We start from the raw sequence: 19,401 nt of genomic DNA, 5'->3' as shown, positions 1-19,401 counted from the left end.
ACGTGTGTATAGTATGTGTATCTGTGATCCAAGCAGAGACAGCCTGCTCACTGGCCGTCTGCCAGTGGAAATTAATGTCCGGCTCAGCTTACCTTCGAGTCACACGTAACATCATTGCGGAGAAGCTGAACATGGAGTTACCAGCTGAGCGGCGGACCAGAGGCCAGACTGACTGCGGGATGAAGTCATGTGCTGTCGCGTAACTTGCAGCGAGCGGGGAAGTGAGATTAACAGAGATAAGTTCACTTTTAAGCAGCCCCATTATAGAAGTGGCAACAGAGCTAACTGCCGCTACATACAATATAAATAAAAAATAATGACACACAAGATTTAAAATCAGTCAAGATCTATCAATTATATTTTGCTTTTCTCCAACTTTGATCATCACATTTCTCATTCATTGTGTTGTGATCAGCAGCTTTGATTGAGGGGCCGGGGAAGCAAAGCTTCATGGGAGTTTTATGTTTGTGTTAATCTTAGGTCACCGTTTCTAGGAGTAATGTTGAGAGGAATGTTAGCTCACAAATTACGTTTAAAAGCAAACGTTATTTGGCTTCCCTTGCTCACCACAGTATAATTAATCATACATCATTTTCACAATCTTACTTTTTTAACTTTCAGCATTTTTCCTTATAACACATCTGTGTCCAAGCACTAAATCTGAACGTTTCCAATTGCTGTGTGAACAAATTACATTCACTTTCCTGATGTTGATTAAAAAAAATAATACCGGAACCTTCACTGAACTATCCCATATCATCATCCATTTTCCTTACTTTCTCCCATGAACGAAGGCACAAGAAGCAAAAACACAACGAAGGGAAACCACTGAATATAAACAGTTACATGCTTCTGTTAACCCAAACTCTAGTGTGGATAAGGACACATGGGAACAGATCAAACAGGAAGAGAACAGATTGAAATGGAAGACCACAGGGGGATATAGCAGTAAGCCTTTATTCTAGGAATCAAACAAAGAGGACTCAAATTTCATGTTTTTGTGAAGAACCCAACTTAAACAGCTTTAGGAAGAGTTTGGAACAACAGTGAACGGAGATTATCGAGGAAGTGCTTATTTACAATAGTGATGATGGAACTGATGATGTGATTAAGTAGTTGAGGGAACCCTTTCAGGGGAACTCCCATTTTCATGTAACCCACAATCTGATATGCAAGTAGAGCATGAAGATGCCGTCATGCACATAACTCTATGGCAAGAGCCCATGTAAATTTGTGCCCTACCCGATGGGCTGTCATGAGCTGCAGACGGGGCAACACCAGGGTGTGCACCAATTACAAAGCAACATGTTCTACAGATTCTATAGGCAAGTGATCTCCAAAGTACTCAGATTCAAGAAAAACGATGACAGAGATCTATGGCTATTTTTTTGGGCGGTTTGCTGAGGGAGTAAAAACTATTGCTTCTTTGCATTATAAATCATGGTTGATGGATGGTTGAGCCATAAGTTATTGACGTCATACAAAGGAGGTCATGGGTTGCCTCGGTGCCAAAACAAGATTTGACTTTCTCTCTGAGATGCAAACATTTTAGGATATATTAAGCTTAAACATGTAGTAAGGACAACTGTATATACTGATCTAGACAAGACGGCAAAGAAATATAAAACTTATTAAAAAACGCTATTAAAAATGTTTGTTACAAATTCCATAGTCGTCCACAACCACGAAAGATTCCACATATATGTACCAATATATACTTGCAAAGTTGCCCTTGAATCTTGATTGATCTTGAAGCCGAAAAAAAACACCTAATTCAAGTGGCATTAACGTGACCAAACGATGCTTGTATGCGTGTTATGAAAATAAGACGCAACTTGCAAATGAGAAAATGGAACATGAGAAACGCCAGCTTCTAGATTGCAACAACAACACAAAAGTCAAAGTTGAATGCTCGAAAAGTAGTCTATATAATTGTAAAAAAAAAACGTGCTTTTGTTATAATAATGCTTAATCAAAATTTAAAAAATCAGAATTAACAAATACATCCTTTGAAAGACAAATGGAAAGTGTACCTTTCAGAACAGCGTGGCAGTTTGTCGGGGGGGTGGGAGGGCAGGGAAAAGAGGAGCGAGCTCCTAGAGCTGCTGTTGCTTCCAGTAGAGATCCAGTCAGCAGGGAGCACACGACTGTCCTTTGGCTACAGGCACGATAAAGCCTGGAAGAAGAGCAACAAACAAAAGAAGTGTGACTGAGGGAAAAGGTTTTTAATCTTAATTTTATTTTTAAACCTAACAAGTAAATGCAGCGTATGCTTCACAAAATAGCAGTTAAAGATTTGGAGAAAGAAAAAATGTAATTATATCAAAATTCAACAAGCAGCTCATCTGGACTTAATCTCCAAGAGTAAGATATACACCACAAAAGATGTCAGAAGAGTATTCTGTTCAATGTCAAGAAGTAGTCAATAAAACATCGTTGCTACAATTTCATGTAAGATCCAACCTAGCCTCATGAGTTTGAATGGTCATTTAGAAAAGTGGGGTCCCACCTATATGGACAGGAAGATCGATGCCATGGAGGATCCAGGAGGAGACCGGGTCGTGGTTGGGTCCAGTGAGAATTCCTGAGGCAGACGCAACCAGCAGTGGACAGCAGCAGCTTCTTGGCAGGATGGATCAGGTTGACTTCTTGTGTGAGCAGCTCATAGTTGGCAACCTGTTGAAGTTGGCACGAACAAATATGTTACTTCTTTGGAAGACAAATGAGAATGGGGTGCAAACTGTTAAATGTCAAGTACACTCACAAAACATTTTTAATATTTAGAATGTGCGCTCAAGAGCCCCAGTCTTGTTTTCAGCTTGTTTATGGATGTGTTATACGTTTATGCATAATTTGTATTATTATTTGTAAAATGAAGTCAATATTGTGACACTATCTGACATCATTATACATTTGTTTTAGCCATTATTCTTTAAACCGGCGTTAAACTCAATCACACAACAACTAACTATCAATTTTCCCATCAGGAAGTAGGACCTTCATATGTTCTTTTCATTCTTTGAATCCATCTATATTATCTCCTTATTGTTCAGTTTCACCAAACTAGTTTCCTTCAACATAAGTTTTTGTTGAAATCCATCATCATTGTCCCTTATCTTATCTTAAAAACAGGCATCTTTAAAGGTAACCATATCAACATAACCATTCATCTACTTAGACAACTGTCAATGGCCACATTAAATTACTCGGCAGTCCAGATTTGGCCATGATTTGACCGGCAATACACTTACATACGTTGTTTCAAATTAAGTAATATTAATTGTATACAATCTCCTAAATTGCAAATTCATTTATTTCTATAAAAATAAAATATTGTAATTAATAAGAACTTTTCATTTTTTAGGAACAGAATTATTCTCATCACACTTCTCCTATTTGTTGAAACTTACAAAAAAATAAAGGGAAAGTACATACGTCACATTTTATACAAGAAAAAAACTCAAATGAACACAAAGGATGCAAAAGAACAACTTTAATAAAGAATACATGTAAACAACAAAGCAGCAGCATGAAAAGATTTCCCACCTCTCTGTGAAGATTTCGTTTTTTTTACCTTACGCTTACGAAACCTTTTTTTAAAAAAGCCTGTGTGTTTATTCTACTTGGACTGCTGATCTGGGCCGGATGGACAGATGTATATACAATAGAAGAGAAATTGAGAGAAGAAAAAAAAGGAAACTGTAAAACAGCATACAAGCTGAGCACAAGAAAAGGTAAAAGAAGGAGGAAAAAAAGGCTTCTCCTTCAGTTCACCCTTTTCTTGGAAGTAAACCTTTCTGACATAAAAGGAAACACTTATCCAGAATAATTGACTTTTTTTTTATGCCCCCAAGTGAACCCGCTAACAGGCTTCAGTCTAGAAAACATCACTGATGGAGCATGTTACAGCACTCAAAGTGGGCACTAAAGCCTTGAGCCAGGAGGGAAATTGTAAATAAGGGGAGAAAATCCATATTGCTGTTGGAATTAGATTTTTAAAATGCATCTTGGCTGAAATATTTCGCCACAGAAGCGAAAAAAAACGATTTGATTTCACCAAGGTCTGTTTTTCAAAATATATATGTTATAATCAAACAAGTTTGTGTTTCTTGGCCAAGTGGTTGTCTGAGTGGGAGAGGTTTCCTGCAAGGCGGGTAGATCTTCTGTTGTCAGATCTGAAATGTCCCAGGAGAAGAGGACACACACCAGCTTGCACGTTTAAAGACTGGTTAAGTAAGAGGCAAAGAATCCCACGTAATAAAAAACACTTTATGTAACCAACAACCTCACAGTGATAAGTGGTGGACCTTCTTTCCCTACTTTACCCATTTACTTGCTTCACATTAATAAAAAAAAAACATTTAATATATAATAATGAAAGCGAAGTCATCTACCAAATGAAGTGGATGTGTTGCATGTGAGAGTTCCTAACTACAAAGAACCGACAGAGAATGTGCATCTATTTTAGGACAAGCAGCTGTCTGGACAAATAAACACTCTTCAAACTATATTAGGCAAAAAAACAACACGTAAATTATACAAAACAATTATTGGATAAAATTCTCCAATGTAAATACTGAAGTTTTATTTATTGACAGCAGATGACATAAGTATTTGAAATAACAAGTACATTTCCTTGATCTTGATCTTTTTAGTATATATTTTTTGAGTCTTTTTTTTTTACTGTTTAAGCGCTTTGTGACCCTGGTCTAGAAAAGTGCTCTTTAAATATAAATTACTTTCTTTAAGATAATACAGTATATAATGATTAGGATAGAAATTAAACATTGTTCAAAATCCAGAATTTAACCAGGTATTCTGCCTGTTGTCACACAGACTCATTTTACTGGGTCACCTTGACCTAGAGATAACACAAGGGTAAAAATCTTAATTGGTTTGTGGTGTTGTATATTTTGAGGGAACACATGTACAGATTTACAGTTAGATTTGCAGAACGAGAACGTCAATCCTGGTCCTGTCTTGTTCTACACTTGCAATTTAATTTTAACAAACAAAACGATTTTTTGCAAATTGATGCACAAAAAAAAAGATACAACAAGGTGTTTTGAAGTTGATCCCCAATTGTACTTGTCAGTATGTGCGTTTCCACAAAACTCTCTTTTAACTGAAATATTTACATTAAAAAATGTGATTAAACCCCACCCACTGAAAACATGCCGTTCTATTCTCTTCTTTACCCCCAACCTGCTAGGATTGGTCAAGGATTGAGGTTTGTCACTGCACGTAACCAATCCTTGAAGTCTTCACCTCCAAGGGACTTGTTGTATAAACAAAGGGGGTGTGATTACAACTGGCTTAGATTTTGACAAAAATGTGAGTGAATCAGGAAAGTTAGGTTTTCACATTAGTTACCCTTTGTTCTCCAACTTTTTTCATTATGTCTTTAAACCACTGTAACAGTCACAAACAAAAATGTCCAAATGTTTTTAAACTAATAATCATATCCAAAAGAATATTAATCAGAACAGTTTTAGTTTCTCGTAGAGCAACACATAAGAACTAAGTCGCTCATAATAAGCACCCATTAGAAGCCTGCCGGGTCATTTTTCTGCCTGGTAACTTCCATTCCGAGAAAGGATTATTGGGGGGCACCTCCGAGCTCCACTGAACTTACAGTTGGAATGCACACACACAATGACAGACATATTGAATCCACATGCTTCGACGCAGACGTGCAAACACTCTGACTCACGCTCGTGCCACTATGTATTCCATACCTAAGAGAAAAAAAATGCACGAGCATGACCGGACCCGAGGGAGGTTGAAACCCGAGACACAACCCCAAACATTCTGACCGCTTTACTTTCATGTCTTCGACTCTCTAGACTCCTGTGACACACTCACTTACAGCGTAAATAAAATACATCATGGACTGTGTCTGATGGATGAGTCCTTCACACTCTACACAAAACCACATACTTATGCTCCGCGCAGCCAAGTTAACCTTAAATTTAAGGCAAGGGCTCTGAAGTGAAGTCGAGCAGATCTTCTGCAACAGAACCTTTTAACCCCCAGACAGTTACGTTCTTCTGAGGTGGACCGCCTTGCAGAAGAAAGACTATATTTTAACGAATCTCCTTTTAGAGTCATCGAGGAGACGAAGGTGACCCGACATTGGCCAGAAGGTCAGTGTTTAAAGGAGTAGGTCAAAGGTTAGGTCAACCCAAGATATTCTGGTCCATACAGTGCGAACTGAGGTCACCGAGAGGACATTAGGCTTAGACTTACCCCACACACGAAGATCCATGTGAAATGTAGATTTAGCTAATTGTTATTATTACTTTTGATTGTGTATCAAGTGTATGATTATAATAATGTTTTACCTAAAGATACAGAGAGGAAAAGAATTGATAAAAGAATTAAAATCCAAAAAAGGAAGAAAGGCCATTACATAACCTGATATAAAGACAAAGGTTTATTCAACTTTACTGATTTGTTTAAGCATAATATTGTTTAATATGAACGTTTTAAGATAATCAGAATAACACAGATAATTTAAAACCAACAATAAAGCCATTTTAACACAAGCTCCCCATTTACATCAATGAGCCTCTCCTGAATTTGCAACACAAAAATGCATGACGAATAAAAACAATGTTTAGCTGGCAAAAAAAAAAAAAACATTTTATTGAACAGTAAAAAATCATGCATTTTATTTTAAAAAAAATGTAAACTTCCATATTTAACTTTTACATTTAAACAGTTTATTCAGATATTGAGTAAAGAACAAAGAAAATAAACCTTGACCCAGAGGCAACACAAGGGATATTGCAAACATTTATTTTTGGGCCACCAGGTCATCTTGACCCAGAGATAACACAAGGGTAAAATCTTTAATAGATTTGTAGTGTCGTCTATTTTGAGGATACACTTCACAATTCACATGGCTGTATCCCAACCACCCCAAAAATGATTTTGAGTAACTGGAGGACCGTATGGAATTGTATCCTTAAACCCACACATGTGTCAATATGTATGAGATGGAGATAACCTTCACAGCTCAAATGACACTTATACATGTGCACATCTCCTCTCATTTGCAGCACTCCCTTACAATCTTCAGCTCATGCATCACCACAGTAGTATGGATGACGACGACGGGTGAGGGTTCTCGCTCAGTCAGAATAGATTTATATGCCGCTGCACATGACAGGCAAAGATTAAAAGTAAAAAATAATAAATTTAGCTGAAAGCAAAAGCTGGAGAGACAGAGAATGCCATTCAACCCACACTCAAACCATTTTGCCAGTTAGACTCTAAAACATAAGACATTAAGTTTCGTCACGATATCAGCCTAAAGTGGACATGATGAAGACCATTATCTGGATGTCATGTTTTAAGCCTGTGTCAATGGATATCTTTTTTTCCTGATCAACACAATTCTCACATAGAGCTCTTGCTCGTACCAATGGTTACAAAAAAGTAACATCTAAAAGTATTTAATCCTCAGTAAACGCTGATTCTTTTACGCGACTAAAAACCCTCATTAAACTCAGAAAAAGCTGCAGCTTAGGAGAGGATTTTTCACATTTTCTCATGGCTTTTCTCTTTCTGTCATTCTTCTCCTTAATCCGTTTTTTTCTACCATTCATGGCTTTTATTAACTTTCTTGAATCATGATGTTGATCCTATCTTTGCATTATGTCACACCACTTAAAATTAAAGCAGAATGAAACCGTTAGAAAATGTTTTGTTTGTTTTTGGCTTAGTTTTGACTCATTATATTTGAGATTAATTTAATTGTTGAAGAGGCCGAGAACATTTCACACTGATGTAAACTCATAAAAACCAAGAGGAAGAGTGAAGAAAGTTTGAAAAAAAGGGGGTTATATAGAGGGCTTAACAACCTGGAACCCATTAACAAAAGCTTCCACTGGGACCCTTCTGCTCCACAACATCCAGGCTCCTGGTCGGCTCTCATGATGTCATATCATTGTAAGAGTCTGTACTTGAGCGAGGCAGACAGAGTTTAGTCTGATCCCTTTTTTGTTCACATTTGGAAAACTCTTTGGTGTTCCCAAAAGATATTTGCTGGAAGCATTAGCCAACACTAAAGTTATGTTAAGAAAATTCTATCACAACAATTCAAACCTCAATTCATCCATTTACAATGTCTTACATTATCTCAAAACAAATGAATGAAGACTGATTTAAAAAGATGAAACTGAAGATGACATTTTCCTACTCACCCCTTCACCAGGAAAGCTGATATATAACAGCAAATAAGGGAAACACAAAGCTCCAATCGTACTTAGTTGATTTATAAAACAGAGTTGAATGAAATGAGGCAAGAGAGAGAGAGAGAGTGAGAGAAAAAAAAAAGAGAGAGTGGCGGAGAGAGGGAGGAAAATTCTGTTGATGAGATAGGGATCTTGACATCAGTTTCACAAGCAACCGGCGAGTAAGAAAGTTCGACGAGGAAGAAAAGAGTAACCTCTCGGAAGGTAGAAAGAGACAGATACTCGATCTGCGTCCACGGCTGAGGGAACCCCCATATTAGGTGTGGGACATCTGACCCATTACGACACAACAAGACGGAAGATACTATCATAGTGCACACTGTAAACACACCGAGGCGCGGGAGACAAGTACACAAGGTTCTATCGATTGATCCCTCAAGGAGCCTGGAGGGACTGTAAACATTGTCCGACCTAACTTAAATAAATCCACTCCGCTTTGTTTGGAAGATATTACCCAGAAGCTTGAAATTCTGCCATACGATGAGTTTTACCGTCACAAAGCATAGACTCGAGTGAGAAGAGAAGGAAAGCCTTAATATTTTTTTAACCAGGTTTTTACTGTCAATCTGAATGACATAAGCAGACATTTGGGTTGTTGTATAATGTGAATTATTTTATTAATTTTGCCACCTATGGCTATTTACACAAGTGAGATTGTTTTGAGATGATTATCATTTCACAAGATCATCCAACATCCAACCAAGACGTAAATGCCACTTATTCTATAAGGTAAGGTAAGATAAGGTAGAACTTTATTATCAGGAGGTCTCCTTCGGGAAATTGTTTTTTTTCCAATAGCCACAGCAAATACAGCAATTTCTCGTAAAAAATAAATCAAAATAAAATAAGAACAAGAACAAAGAGAACTAAAGAGAAAGAACAAGATGATACAATCTAAGTCCAAATATAAAGACAAAGAACATAGATCAAAGAAAAATAAAAAAGACAAAAGATACAAAGACTAACATAGAACAGAACATCCAGATACTTTCGCTCTATAATTTAATATAGATAATTTAGCCTAATGTATCTATAATAGTAATTAAATTAATTATTTTATTTGTATCTCACTTTACATTTGAGCAACGAATCTCAAAGTGCTACAGAGTAAAAAAAAAAATAAAGGCATTAGAACAAGAATAGAGTAAAAAAAAAAAAAAATTCAAAAAGCTTTGATGAATAAATAAATAACAAATCAATTTGGCCTTAAAAACTCCTGTACAGTAACGCTTCACTTGCCTACCCTTTGAAAGTACAGGTTCATACGGTCACTACTTCTCAAAAGGAAATGGGCTTTATGAATCACACACAAGAAATACTCTAGATGACGTACAAACCACACGTTTGTCAAATCAAGAGTTCACCATCATCTAATGGAGAGATTGACACTGTTAGTATTGTACAGCAGCTGAGATTCTACAACGATTCTCACATGAACAGACACAGAGAAGAAGAGGGAACCCTGCAAACATGTCCTCGAACCACACAGAGAGTAAAGAATACCCTCATCAATAACAGACATTAAAACCCAATGAGAGTGTAACAAAAACGTATATATATATATCTTCAAAGTATAGTTAAAAAGGTGCCAGTGAGCATAGATGTAAAATATACTTTTTGATGTATATCTCATAATTTAGATTTAAAAAAATGTATAACTGAAAACTGACAAAAATTATTGTCAAGGAATTAACTGTTTGTGGTGGAAAAAGAGAAGGTAGTGTTAGTAAAATGGAAGAAATACAATGCATTCTACTTCACACTGTACATTATGATCTCTACAAAATTAGGATGCTGGTGTCATGTGAGAAAATGAAATTTTATTCAATGAGATTCAACTAATTAAACTTAATTACTATTTTATTTTATTTAAACAAATGAATGTAAGAACCACCATAATACCAGAAGAAAATAAATCCCCTTAAGTCCTACAATGTACAGATAAGTATTGCAATAACACATCAGAATTATGCAGTCACAGTAATACATAAACTACATTTGTAAGACAAACAAACATTGGATCGGTCTCTTTTCATCCTGCTTTACTTTGATCAATATTCCTTGAATAAGAATGGCCTCTTGAGCTTCTGAATAGGTGATGAAGTACTCTTTCTATTCATTATTCTGTAGCATCAAGTCATGCAATGATATCAGTTTCAATAAATAATTGTCATAAACCACAAACAAAATAATAACATTTTGTTCTTTCTTCCGAAAAAAGCCAAATAATTTCTCTCCTTAATTCCATTTATTTGTGTAAAGACACATTTGTTTTGTATTTAAAGGTCTAGTGCCCTCTGGTGTCTGGTACTGGGAGAGTGCAGACTGTTGAGGTTTATATCGTAAATACAGTTTGATCTGAAATCCTTTTTTATATATATATATATATATATATATATATACACACATTTGCTGCTTGCTATATATGGTGATGTGTTATTTTTTAAATAACAATGAACAACCAAGTGTGAAATGAATAGATGAAACACCAACACGACTTATTAAATGCTAATGTAAATACTAAAACAAATAACAATGCATTTCAAAAATTGTAAAGTAAATATTATAAAATGATTTTTTAAACTGTATATAAAGTAAAGTTATAAAGTAAGACCCAACACAGCAACATTAACATTAAGAAACAATATTTAGAAGTCCTTGGAACCAAACATTGTATTCTTATATCTCATATGGTATAAATCTTGAGAAAGAATCATCATTAAATAAAAACAGTAATTGAAATGTTAAACATTAAAAGATGGCTGATGTTGCAATGTTTTTTATATTTTCTTTACATCCTCAGAATATGTATCTACAATTTGTTAATGTAAACTAATAACAAAAACAAGAAGGATGATCCAATTCTTTTTTTACAACATTTTATAACCATATGAATAAATATTTTATTGTATTTGTGTGTGTGTATATAGTTTCTGTAAAGCAATATCTGTAAAATCTAGTACTACTACATTTTACAGATATAGCTTTCGACTTCATTTTCGTAGTGAAAAGCAAAATATTAACAGGAATTTTCTAAAAAATGTATGACAGAAGTTGTTCACTTATAAAAAACACCAACAGATGGCAGCAGAATCTGCTTTTACAGTTCTTCCCAATGGGAAACTGTGTTTGAATTGATTTAAGTGGTCACTAGCGTTGAGCTCTTGACACATTTACAATCCACACATCTTTTATCATCCATTTCCCAGACTCATGTTGAAACTGTGAGTGTGGGTTTGGTTAATGGATACACAACCCTGGTAGACCACACACTGACACACACATTGTCAAACAAACTAACACGTTTCGGGCACCAATTGTTTGGAAAGCCTGGAGGAAACCCACCCTCGCAAACACATGCAATTAAATGCCTGATTGAAAACATTTAAATACAATTTTTATTTACATTAAGTTTGCATAGAGTCAAAAATAAAAGCGGGTATTACTTCTTTTTTTTACCCAATTTTGAAACTAGAGGCTTTTGATCCAAACAGTGTTGAATAAACCGGACTTGACATTTTAGTTTGTGTATAGCAGGCTGACCTCACTGGGTCAATATTCCCAACAGTGTTTGCTTGTGTCCTGGTCATACCCTCAAGTTTAACAACCTTGGCTCTGGCCTTTAGGGGAGGGGGAGTCTGCAGAAAGCTACTTATTCCCACACAGGGATGTGAAAACCCCTCAGCTGACAGCACACACACTTACCCTGACAACAAACCACATACGAGTTTGACACCCTACCGTTACCACAAAAGATAACAGAATGAAATGAAACAAACTTTCACCAGTTCCGCATCTAACACTCTGGAACTGGGTTCACGTTCAAACTACCACGTCGGCCGGACATTGTATGTTATCGAAGCGTGTTAGAAATGTACCGCCCTGATGTTTCTGTGAGTGTCTCTCACTGTGCACGCTCTCAAACACACATTCACTAATCTCAGGCTAAGCTGCAACGGCCAGCTGAGAAGGAAAGTGCCCAGCTTGGCACATTCTTTTGTGGTGGCACAACAGAGCGAGATAATATGAGGGTCGGACACACAAGGTTAAACATCCAAGGGGAGTAAGCCGTGATTGTGTTTGTGGGTGGTCCCATGCGAGTTGTAGCTCAGGCCTAATTGACAGCAGAACAACCCTTGTTTTTTGCACAACACACATTCTTTGCCAAAAATATCAAGGCCTCAATAACACCCCTGTGTGATTCAGGGGTGTTCCGTGTGAACCAATGGAAAATAATTTACAAACAAAAATGTCCTGCTACATAGGTTTTGCTGCATACAATCGACAAAATAAATAAATATATATATATATATGCAGTTCTGTGACTACTTTTTATATTTTGTCACTTGCTGACATACATTGCGACAGCAAGTCAGCTTTATCCAGATTGACCAGACCTCTTTGCATCCTCCTTTATTACACCTATCCTCTTCAATAAGAAAAATAATTATAGAGCAAAAGGTATAACAGGAAAGTGACGACAATGTGTGCAATATGTGTAGATGTATAGGCATGATTTTGTAATCGTCTATTTATTCATTTGAGTCTTTTTCAACATGTGTCGCTTTTTTTTATGTGTTGGTGAAGCAATAGTATTTTACCATATATGTATGAAGGTACATAAATATGTGGTAAGTTTTGGGTTAAAAGCATCTTTTTGCTGTACTTATTTTAATATAACAATGTGTAATAGGATAGAGGAATTGGGCAGATGGTTCCTTGACTTAACTCTTAACTCATCCTGGAAACACTCCATTTTATTCGATTTAAATATATAGTGGATTTTGCAAGTGTGTGCCATTTCCATCTGTATTTCGAATTTTCTTCATTTTGTCAATTTGCTTCTCGCACATCTTGTAATACTGAAGTAAAATACTGAACATTTATGCATGAAGGCAACATTATTACATTATTTCTTATCCCGAGGTCTGACTTGAGATTTGACAATGAAAATTGTCAAACAATACAGAAGCATAATTTAGGAAAAGTCTCTAAAAATGATCTCACAGATGTCAGTTGTCACTTTTAAAGGAAATGGAATGTGTCTACTGGAAGTATGGATGGAAAAACCAAATGTGGCAGGACCAAGAATAATGCAAGAGCAAAAATGGTAGAATGGTTGCAAGGACCCAGAAATCCCCACCAAGAAAGTCCAGGAAGAAGCTTCTGAAGGTCTCTTGGTGTCAGTCAACGATGAGACGACAAAGTGTCACAAACGTGGATATGTGCCAAAACACATGTGGATAAACCAGTCATACTTGAATAAAAAGTTTAGGACAGATGAAACAAAGAGTTATACAACTCACCGTGTTGCAACACACACATGGCACAAGAAGAACACAACACTCAATTACCAGAACAAGTTTGGTGGAATGTCGGTAATACTTTTGGGTTGTATGTAGGGCTGTGTATTGGCAAGAATCTGAGGATACAATACGTATCAGGATACAATATGTGTGACGATCGATGTATTGCGATATATTGCGATACTGTAGGAACAGTATGGCTTTTACAACAAAGAATTGAGCAAATACTTGCTCTAACCAAAATGCTTGTAGGAAAGTGCTTCTCAAAATATGAACAAAAATGTAAACTTATATTAAAAATAAAGTGCATTAACAGTCTCAAACAACCTGGAGCAACATGCAATATCCAGTATCTGTCAATCAATTTAATATATATTTAACGTTTGAAATAACATTTTACTTTAATTCAAAGTTGTTTTTTTGTAAAAAAATAAATAAATCATTTGATCCGTGATTAACAAGATTTAATAGTAAGTTAGTAAAGTGTTTAACGGTGTTATGACTAAACTAAACTTGTGTCATCGTTGATCGTCCTGAAGTTTATCAATTTTAAATTTGATGTCTGACGTCACACACATGAAACTAAGCGCTGTCAATCTTTATTCAACAAGTATGAAACACAAACTATATGTATAGGATTGAGGCAGATACCAATGATAAAGTCAACATTAACATTAACACTAACAATAACGTTTGTTATTGTTGACTTTCATGCGTCGACTGAAAGTTTCTCTCGTCTCTACAGAACAGCAAAGATTACTGCTTCTTTTTGTTTCGTCTTTCTTGTTCTCCCTCAATCGGCTCATATTATTGCGTCTTTAGACGTTTAAGAAAGTTAATGCTGTTGAATCTTGTAGCGTGATTTCTCCTCCGCAACATCCGCTCACATCTTCACTACAGTGGAGACGTCAGCACATATACTGTATATATACATTTTTAAATATCGATACAGTGCAATTTAATATCGATACAGTATCGTGAATAAAAATATTACAATATATCTTTATACCGATATTTTCTTACACCCCTAGTTGTATGGCCAGTACTGACACAATGCTGTGGACTTGGACAAAGGTGGTGTTGGTCACTCCAGTATGATCCTAAAAATTATCCATTAGAATCCCCAGATGTGAACATAAGAGTTTGCAGCACGATTATAGTTAATTTCGATGGAACACAAATAAGTTTTCATAATAATAATGTATATAATTCTCTCGGTCGTATAATGTGTTAAAAAAAAGGTCTTTACACTAAAGGAAATTGTGAATACAGATAAAAACAACATTTTCATTAACAGGGGTTGAATGTATAGTACTGTGCCTGGACCACATGTGCAAGTACATATTTAACTTGTCTATTCAGAAGAAATTATATTCATAAACAATACTATCACCTAGCAACAAAGGAAGTGTCAGTATTTGTTGCAGATTAGTAGTTCATATTTTTGAACATCACAACAAGTCATGGATATCTTAGTGTGTACAGTAATTAAATGACCAAAATATTAAGAGTTAAGCGGTGGGAATACAAGGAACTGCAAACAGAGTAAACAATGAGTTTTATACAGCCTTCTAAATGAAATGTGTGTAATCACCTCTGACAACTGGTTAATATTTACCAAAGGTATCTCAACAATTGACAATGTCAAGATGATATACGGATGATTGTTTGATTTAAAAAATAAAGATAAGCTTCTGCTTTTCCTTCTGGGAAATATATGGCTTTAATTTGACATGAATGGAAAGGTGTTCAGGACTTTGTGAGAATGTACACGATGACATGTTTGAAGGTTTGAAACTCCAGAGTAAATATGGGAATAGATCAGTATTAGTCCTTCATTGATGATTCTTTAACTGCTGACAGGATTTGACAAACACATTTCAACTTCTTGAAGGTATATTCTATCTAGAAACACCATTTTAAAACACATTACAGTTGCAATGAAACACTGAAATAATTTAAAGAAGATTTACAGCTTTCCAATGTTGTGCATGCATAATGAAAGATAAATAAAAACGGTTACACACACACAACTGCAGAGATAAGTTCACTGAGGGGGGGGGGCATTTGGATGCATGTATACCACATGTTGTAGAGTGAGTTGAAAATAATCAGACCATGATTTAATTCTAGTTAAAAGGACAGTAAAACTTTTAAAAAAAAGCATTAGAGAAGAGTTTCAGCTTCGGTTAAGTTACCATTTTAAGTCTTACAACACCACATTGCACAATTGGCAGAAAAGTTAAATAACAAAAGTCCAGTTCTTAACCTTTATTTTTGAAAATATGTCAAATACTCTAACGTTCAAATTCTACCATCTTGGTGAGCCTTTTTTTTTAATTTTACCAAATACAATTTGCATTTCACTGTTATAACAGTAAAAAAAAATTGTAATGTTAAATAAATGCAAGAGATTTAAATATAGCTTATTTTACTTATAGTTAGAACATTTTAGCCATATCATCAATATAAGCTTAACCTCTGTTTGCAAACCAATAACCAGACGTTCAATTTGAATATTAATTCCCACAAAACACTGTCTAGACTCGAGAGACAAATCATTGAAAACATTCCAAACTTAACTTGGAATCACAAGAAAAGAATAAACCTCTGTGGTATTTTACGAACCAACTATAACAGCAACAATATATTTGTGCATCACTTGAGAAAGGACAGTAAGAGTTTCCAATATAGATATTACAGATTTGGAACAGTCTATGTGAAAATACTTCAGAGACCCCCCCCGAAAAAAACAAAATTCCTGGTAGGGACGCCAACTCCCTATGGACCAGTAAAACCCTCTTGAAATAGTATTACAGGAACTACTTAGTGTGTAGTAGTTCACTGGCTTCTTGTGTGCGTAGATGGGTGTGTGGGTGTGTGTGTGCGTTTGTGTGTGTGTGTGTGCGTTTGTGTGGTGACTTCACCACCACTCAGTCCAGCACCAGGTGAGGCAGGGGTATAATTTGGAAAGCACACAAAGTAAAGCGATAAAATGCTTTCGGTTGAGAAGGGTTTGATCTCTACTGCAGGTGGGCAAGTGCAAACAGTAATGAAACACTTCCGTATTATGTCCAACACATAAAAAAAAGATTGTTTAAAGGTGGGAAAGAGATTCCAGCTAGTTTAAAACGATGTTAAATGTTTATTTAGAATGCCAATAACAAAGAAAATGTGACCATTAAAGTATTAGAGGTTCAAACTTTTAATTTTTGAACATAAAACCACAACATGAATTTAATCAATCGTGAGTGATATTTTATATTATATTTTTTATTATAATTGTTATTATTGCAAATGTGAAAATTGTAAAAGTACTCTTATTAACATGTATAAATTATTTTGGAGATCCTGTTATGTTATGTTAAAGCCATTGCAAAAATGTATTTTACACAAATCTGTAGAAGCATTAAAATAAACAAAATAATAAGGATTGTTATTTTACCCTTATTCAGTCCACCATGTTTTACTTGTAATAAAGAGAACTTTGAGGCGAGGGATTTAACTGGAGAGAGAAAGCAAAATGATATAAAAATATTAGGTAAAGTTTACAAATCACCTTTAACCATCTGCTTATTGTTTACTCTTCATTTCTAAAGAAATTGTTTAACATGATCTTCCGATCAAGAAAGTGTTGGCAACCCCCACGATCTGAATGGGGTCATTATGAAAGCAGCTCAGCTTGGACTTACCTCAGCCTGTATTTGTAAAAACCACAGCGGGCTCATAAAAACACACTGCCAAATCTGAAACCACAGAGCAGCGTGCGATCCAGTATTCGTGTGTGCGAGTGTTTTGAGGGCACAAGGGCCCCATCGGCAAGTGAGAAACCTTAGACAGAGTTCTGTTGTTGCAGCTTTTTGTGTGTATTTTATGCATAAATCAAGCAGAAACAAACTCAGATCCATGTTGCATTAAATAATCGGTGGGATACCTGTATGTTACTGTTAAAGTCACTGTCCTTCAAAAGCAATTGTGCAGTATTTCATGCATTTTATATATATAAATATATATACACACAAATTCAACTTTCATTAGAGATACATTACTTGTTAATAAAACATTTAAACATGTGCTCTCTCACACTTGTATATACAGGTTCACTTATTGGGTCCATTTGTAAATTGACAAATGAGAACTTTAAAACGAGCTACCAGTATAATTATATGAATGCTGTTCCTGCATACTTTACAGGTTAATTTGTGTTTGTTTTTCTAACTCAATCCCAGAAGGTTTTGGCCCCAACTCCACCTCTATCATTCTCTTTTTATTCTCTCAGTTAAAGTGGCGTCTGTCAGCATATTCAGCAGGAATGGTAAAGACAGCAATAGGAAAGCATAACAAACAACACAAATATAAGCAATTATAACCATACATAAAGTATCATAGCCTTACATTCAATAACAACTTGAAAAGAGAAAAATTCATACATAAAATTAGCTAATTTTTGAATATACAACAATAGAAGGCTTTCTTTCTGATTTTAGAAAAATTGTTGTCAAATTTTCAGTTTAATATTGAGCATAAGATATGTTGATACTTTTAAATTTGGAAAACACGAAAAGCAATCTAATCCTTGAATTCAAAAGTAAATGGTTAACTGGTGTAAAAACAGTTTATTGACTATGAATCTGCAAATGTTATTTAAATGTGAGATTGTTATATTTGAAGATCAAAGAAAGGATTTGACTTCAAAAGTCTTGCTACAAAGTTTGAAGCACCACAGATGCGCCGCTGCCTTCACATGTTTTTGGTTTTGTCAGGAAGGGCAGGGATAAGATAACCAAAAACAACAGGAAAGTATTGCTTCGGAATTTAATCACATTAAACTTCTGTCTACAAATGACCCATTTAAAGCCGTTATAAAATGTTAATGATTAAAATAAAGTCAAGCAGAAGATGAAACTGATCGATCTAAAGAAACTGGAAATGACAGTCATAAGCAGTTTGTCTCTGGCTGGAAACTGAAAAATGACACAGTAATATCCTCAACTCTCTGATTCCATTTCCTTCACTCATTTCAATGTGTTACTCATTCTCTCTCAAATTTCCATGGCTGCATCTCTAATGCTTTTCAACAGAGTAGATTTTCACATGTGTTCTCTCACACTTGTATATACAGGTTCACTTATTGAGTTTGTCAGTAATACATGCTGCAGGTCCAACAGAGAATAAATCAATTTTACACTGCCGGGCCTGGAACAAAGGGCTTGTGTGTCTTGTGTGTGACCCTAGCATATTTCTCTTTAAACATATCCATTAACTACCATGCAATTGGATGCAGCAAATCTCAATCCAAACACTAGAAGGCACAATCTTCATCCTCCTCAGGTGAGCCAGGAGTCAGTAATAAAGTTGCAATCACAACATTAAAAGCCTGCTTATAGTGAAAAGCACTATATTTAGACAGTATAGCATCTTTTGTGGAAAGATCCACAGAGAAGAGAGCAATACAAGCTCTGTCTTGAGGTCACTATGACATTGGAATAATCGTTGGTCCACAGATATATGGACATGCTTTTGCTATTTTTTAGTCACTGAAAAGGGAAATTTCAACATTTTATTGGAGCAGATATTCAGTTTTGTTCATTACATTTATATATAGGGAAAGCTTTGCTGTTTATTAATGACAATGGCCGTGTATCCCAGATTCTTCAAGAAGCACTTAAGTGTTACAATCTTCTTAGGAGGGCTCATAAGAACCCTGTGAAATAAGGGTATGCTTCCAAGAACTCACAGCTTAAGAAGATCTTCCACTAAGAACAAACTGTAAGATGAAGCTGAACCACTCTTAACAGCCTTCTAAGCGACCAAATGCGTCAGATGTATATCCT

At 35.5% G+C, this 19,401-nt stretch overlaps 1 protein-coding gene across 4 annotated transcripts in view; it reads right to left on the bottom strand.

Annotated features, from left to right (window-relative positions):
* Positions 1–19,401, bottom strand: part of plce1 (phospholipase C, epsilon 1) — a 61,368-nt gene that overhangs the window by 30,920 nt on the left and 11,047 nt on the right. For all 4 annotated transcript variants that reach the window (XM_087794052.1, XM_087794053.1, XM_087794054.1 and 1 more), the window contains exons 6-7: positions 2,510–2,676; positions 2,034–2,176 (exon numbers count right to left, since the gene is read on the bottom strand). In XM_087794052.1, the coding sequence (XP_087650178.1) occupies positions 2,034–2,176; positions 2,510–2,676 (310 nt within the window). The remainder of the gene's footprint in view (positions 1–2,033; positions 2,177–2,509; positions 2,677–19,401) is intronic.

Source organism: Callionymus lyra, chromosome 6, assembly GCF_982586985.1.
Source record: "Callionymus lyra chromosome 6, fCalLyr1.hap1.1, whole genome shotgun sequence".
Classification (NCBI taxonomy): domain Eukaryota; kingdom Metazoa; phylum Chordata; class Actinopteri; order Syngnathiformes; family Callionymidae; genus Callionymus; species Callionymus lyra.
Note: the sequence above shows the minus strand (reverse complement) of the source record. Positions and strands in the feature narration are given on the sequence as shown.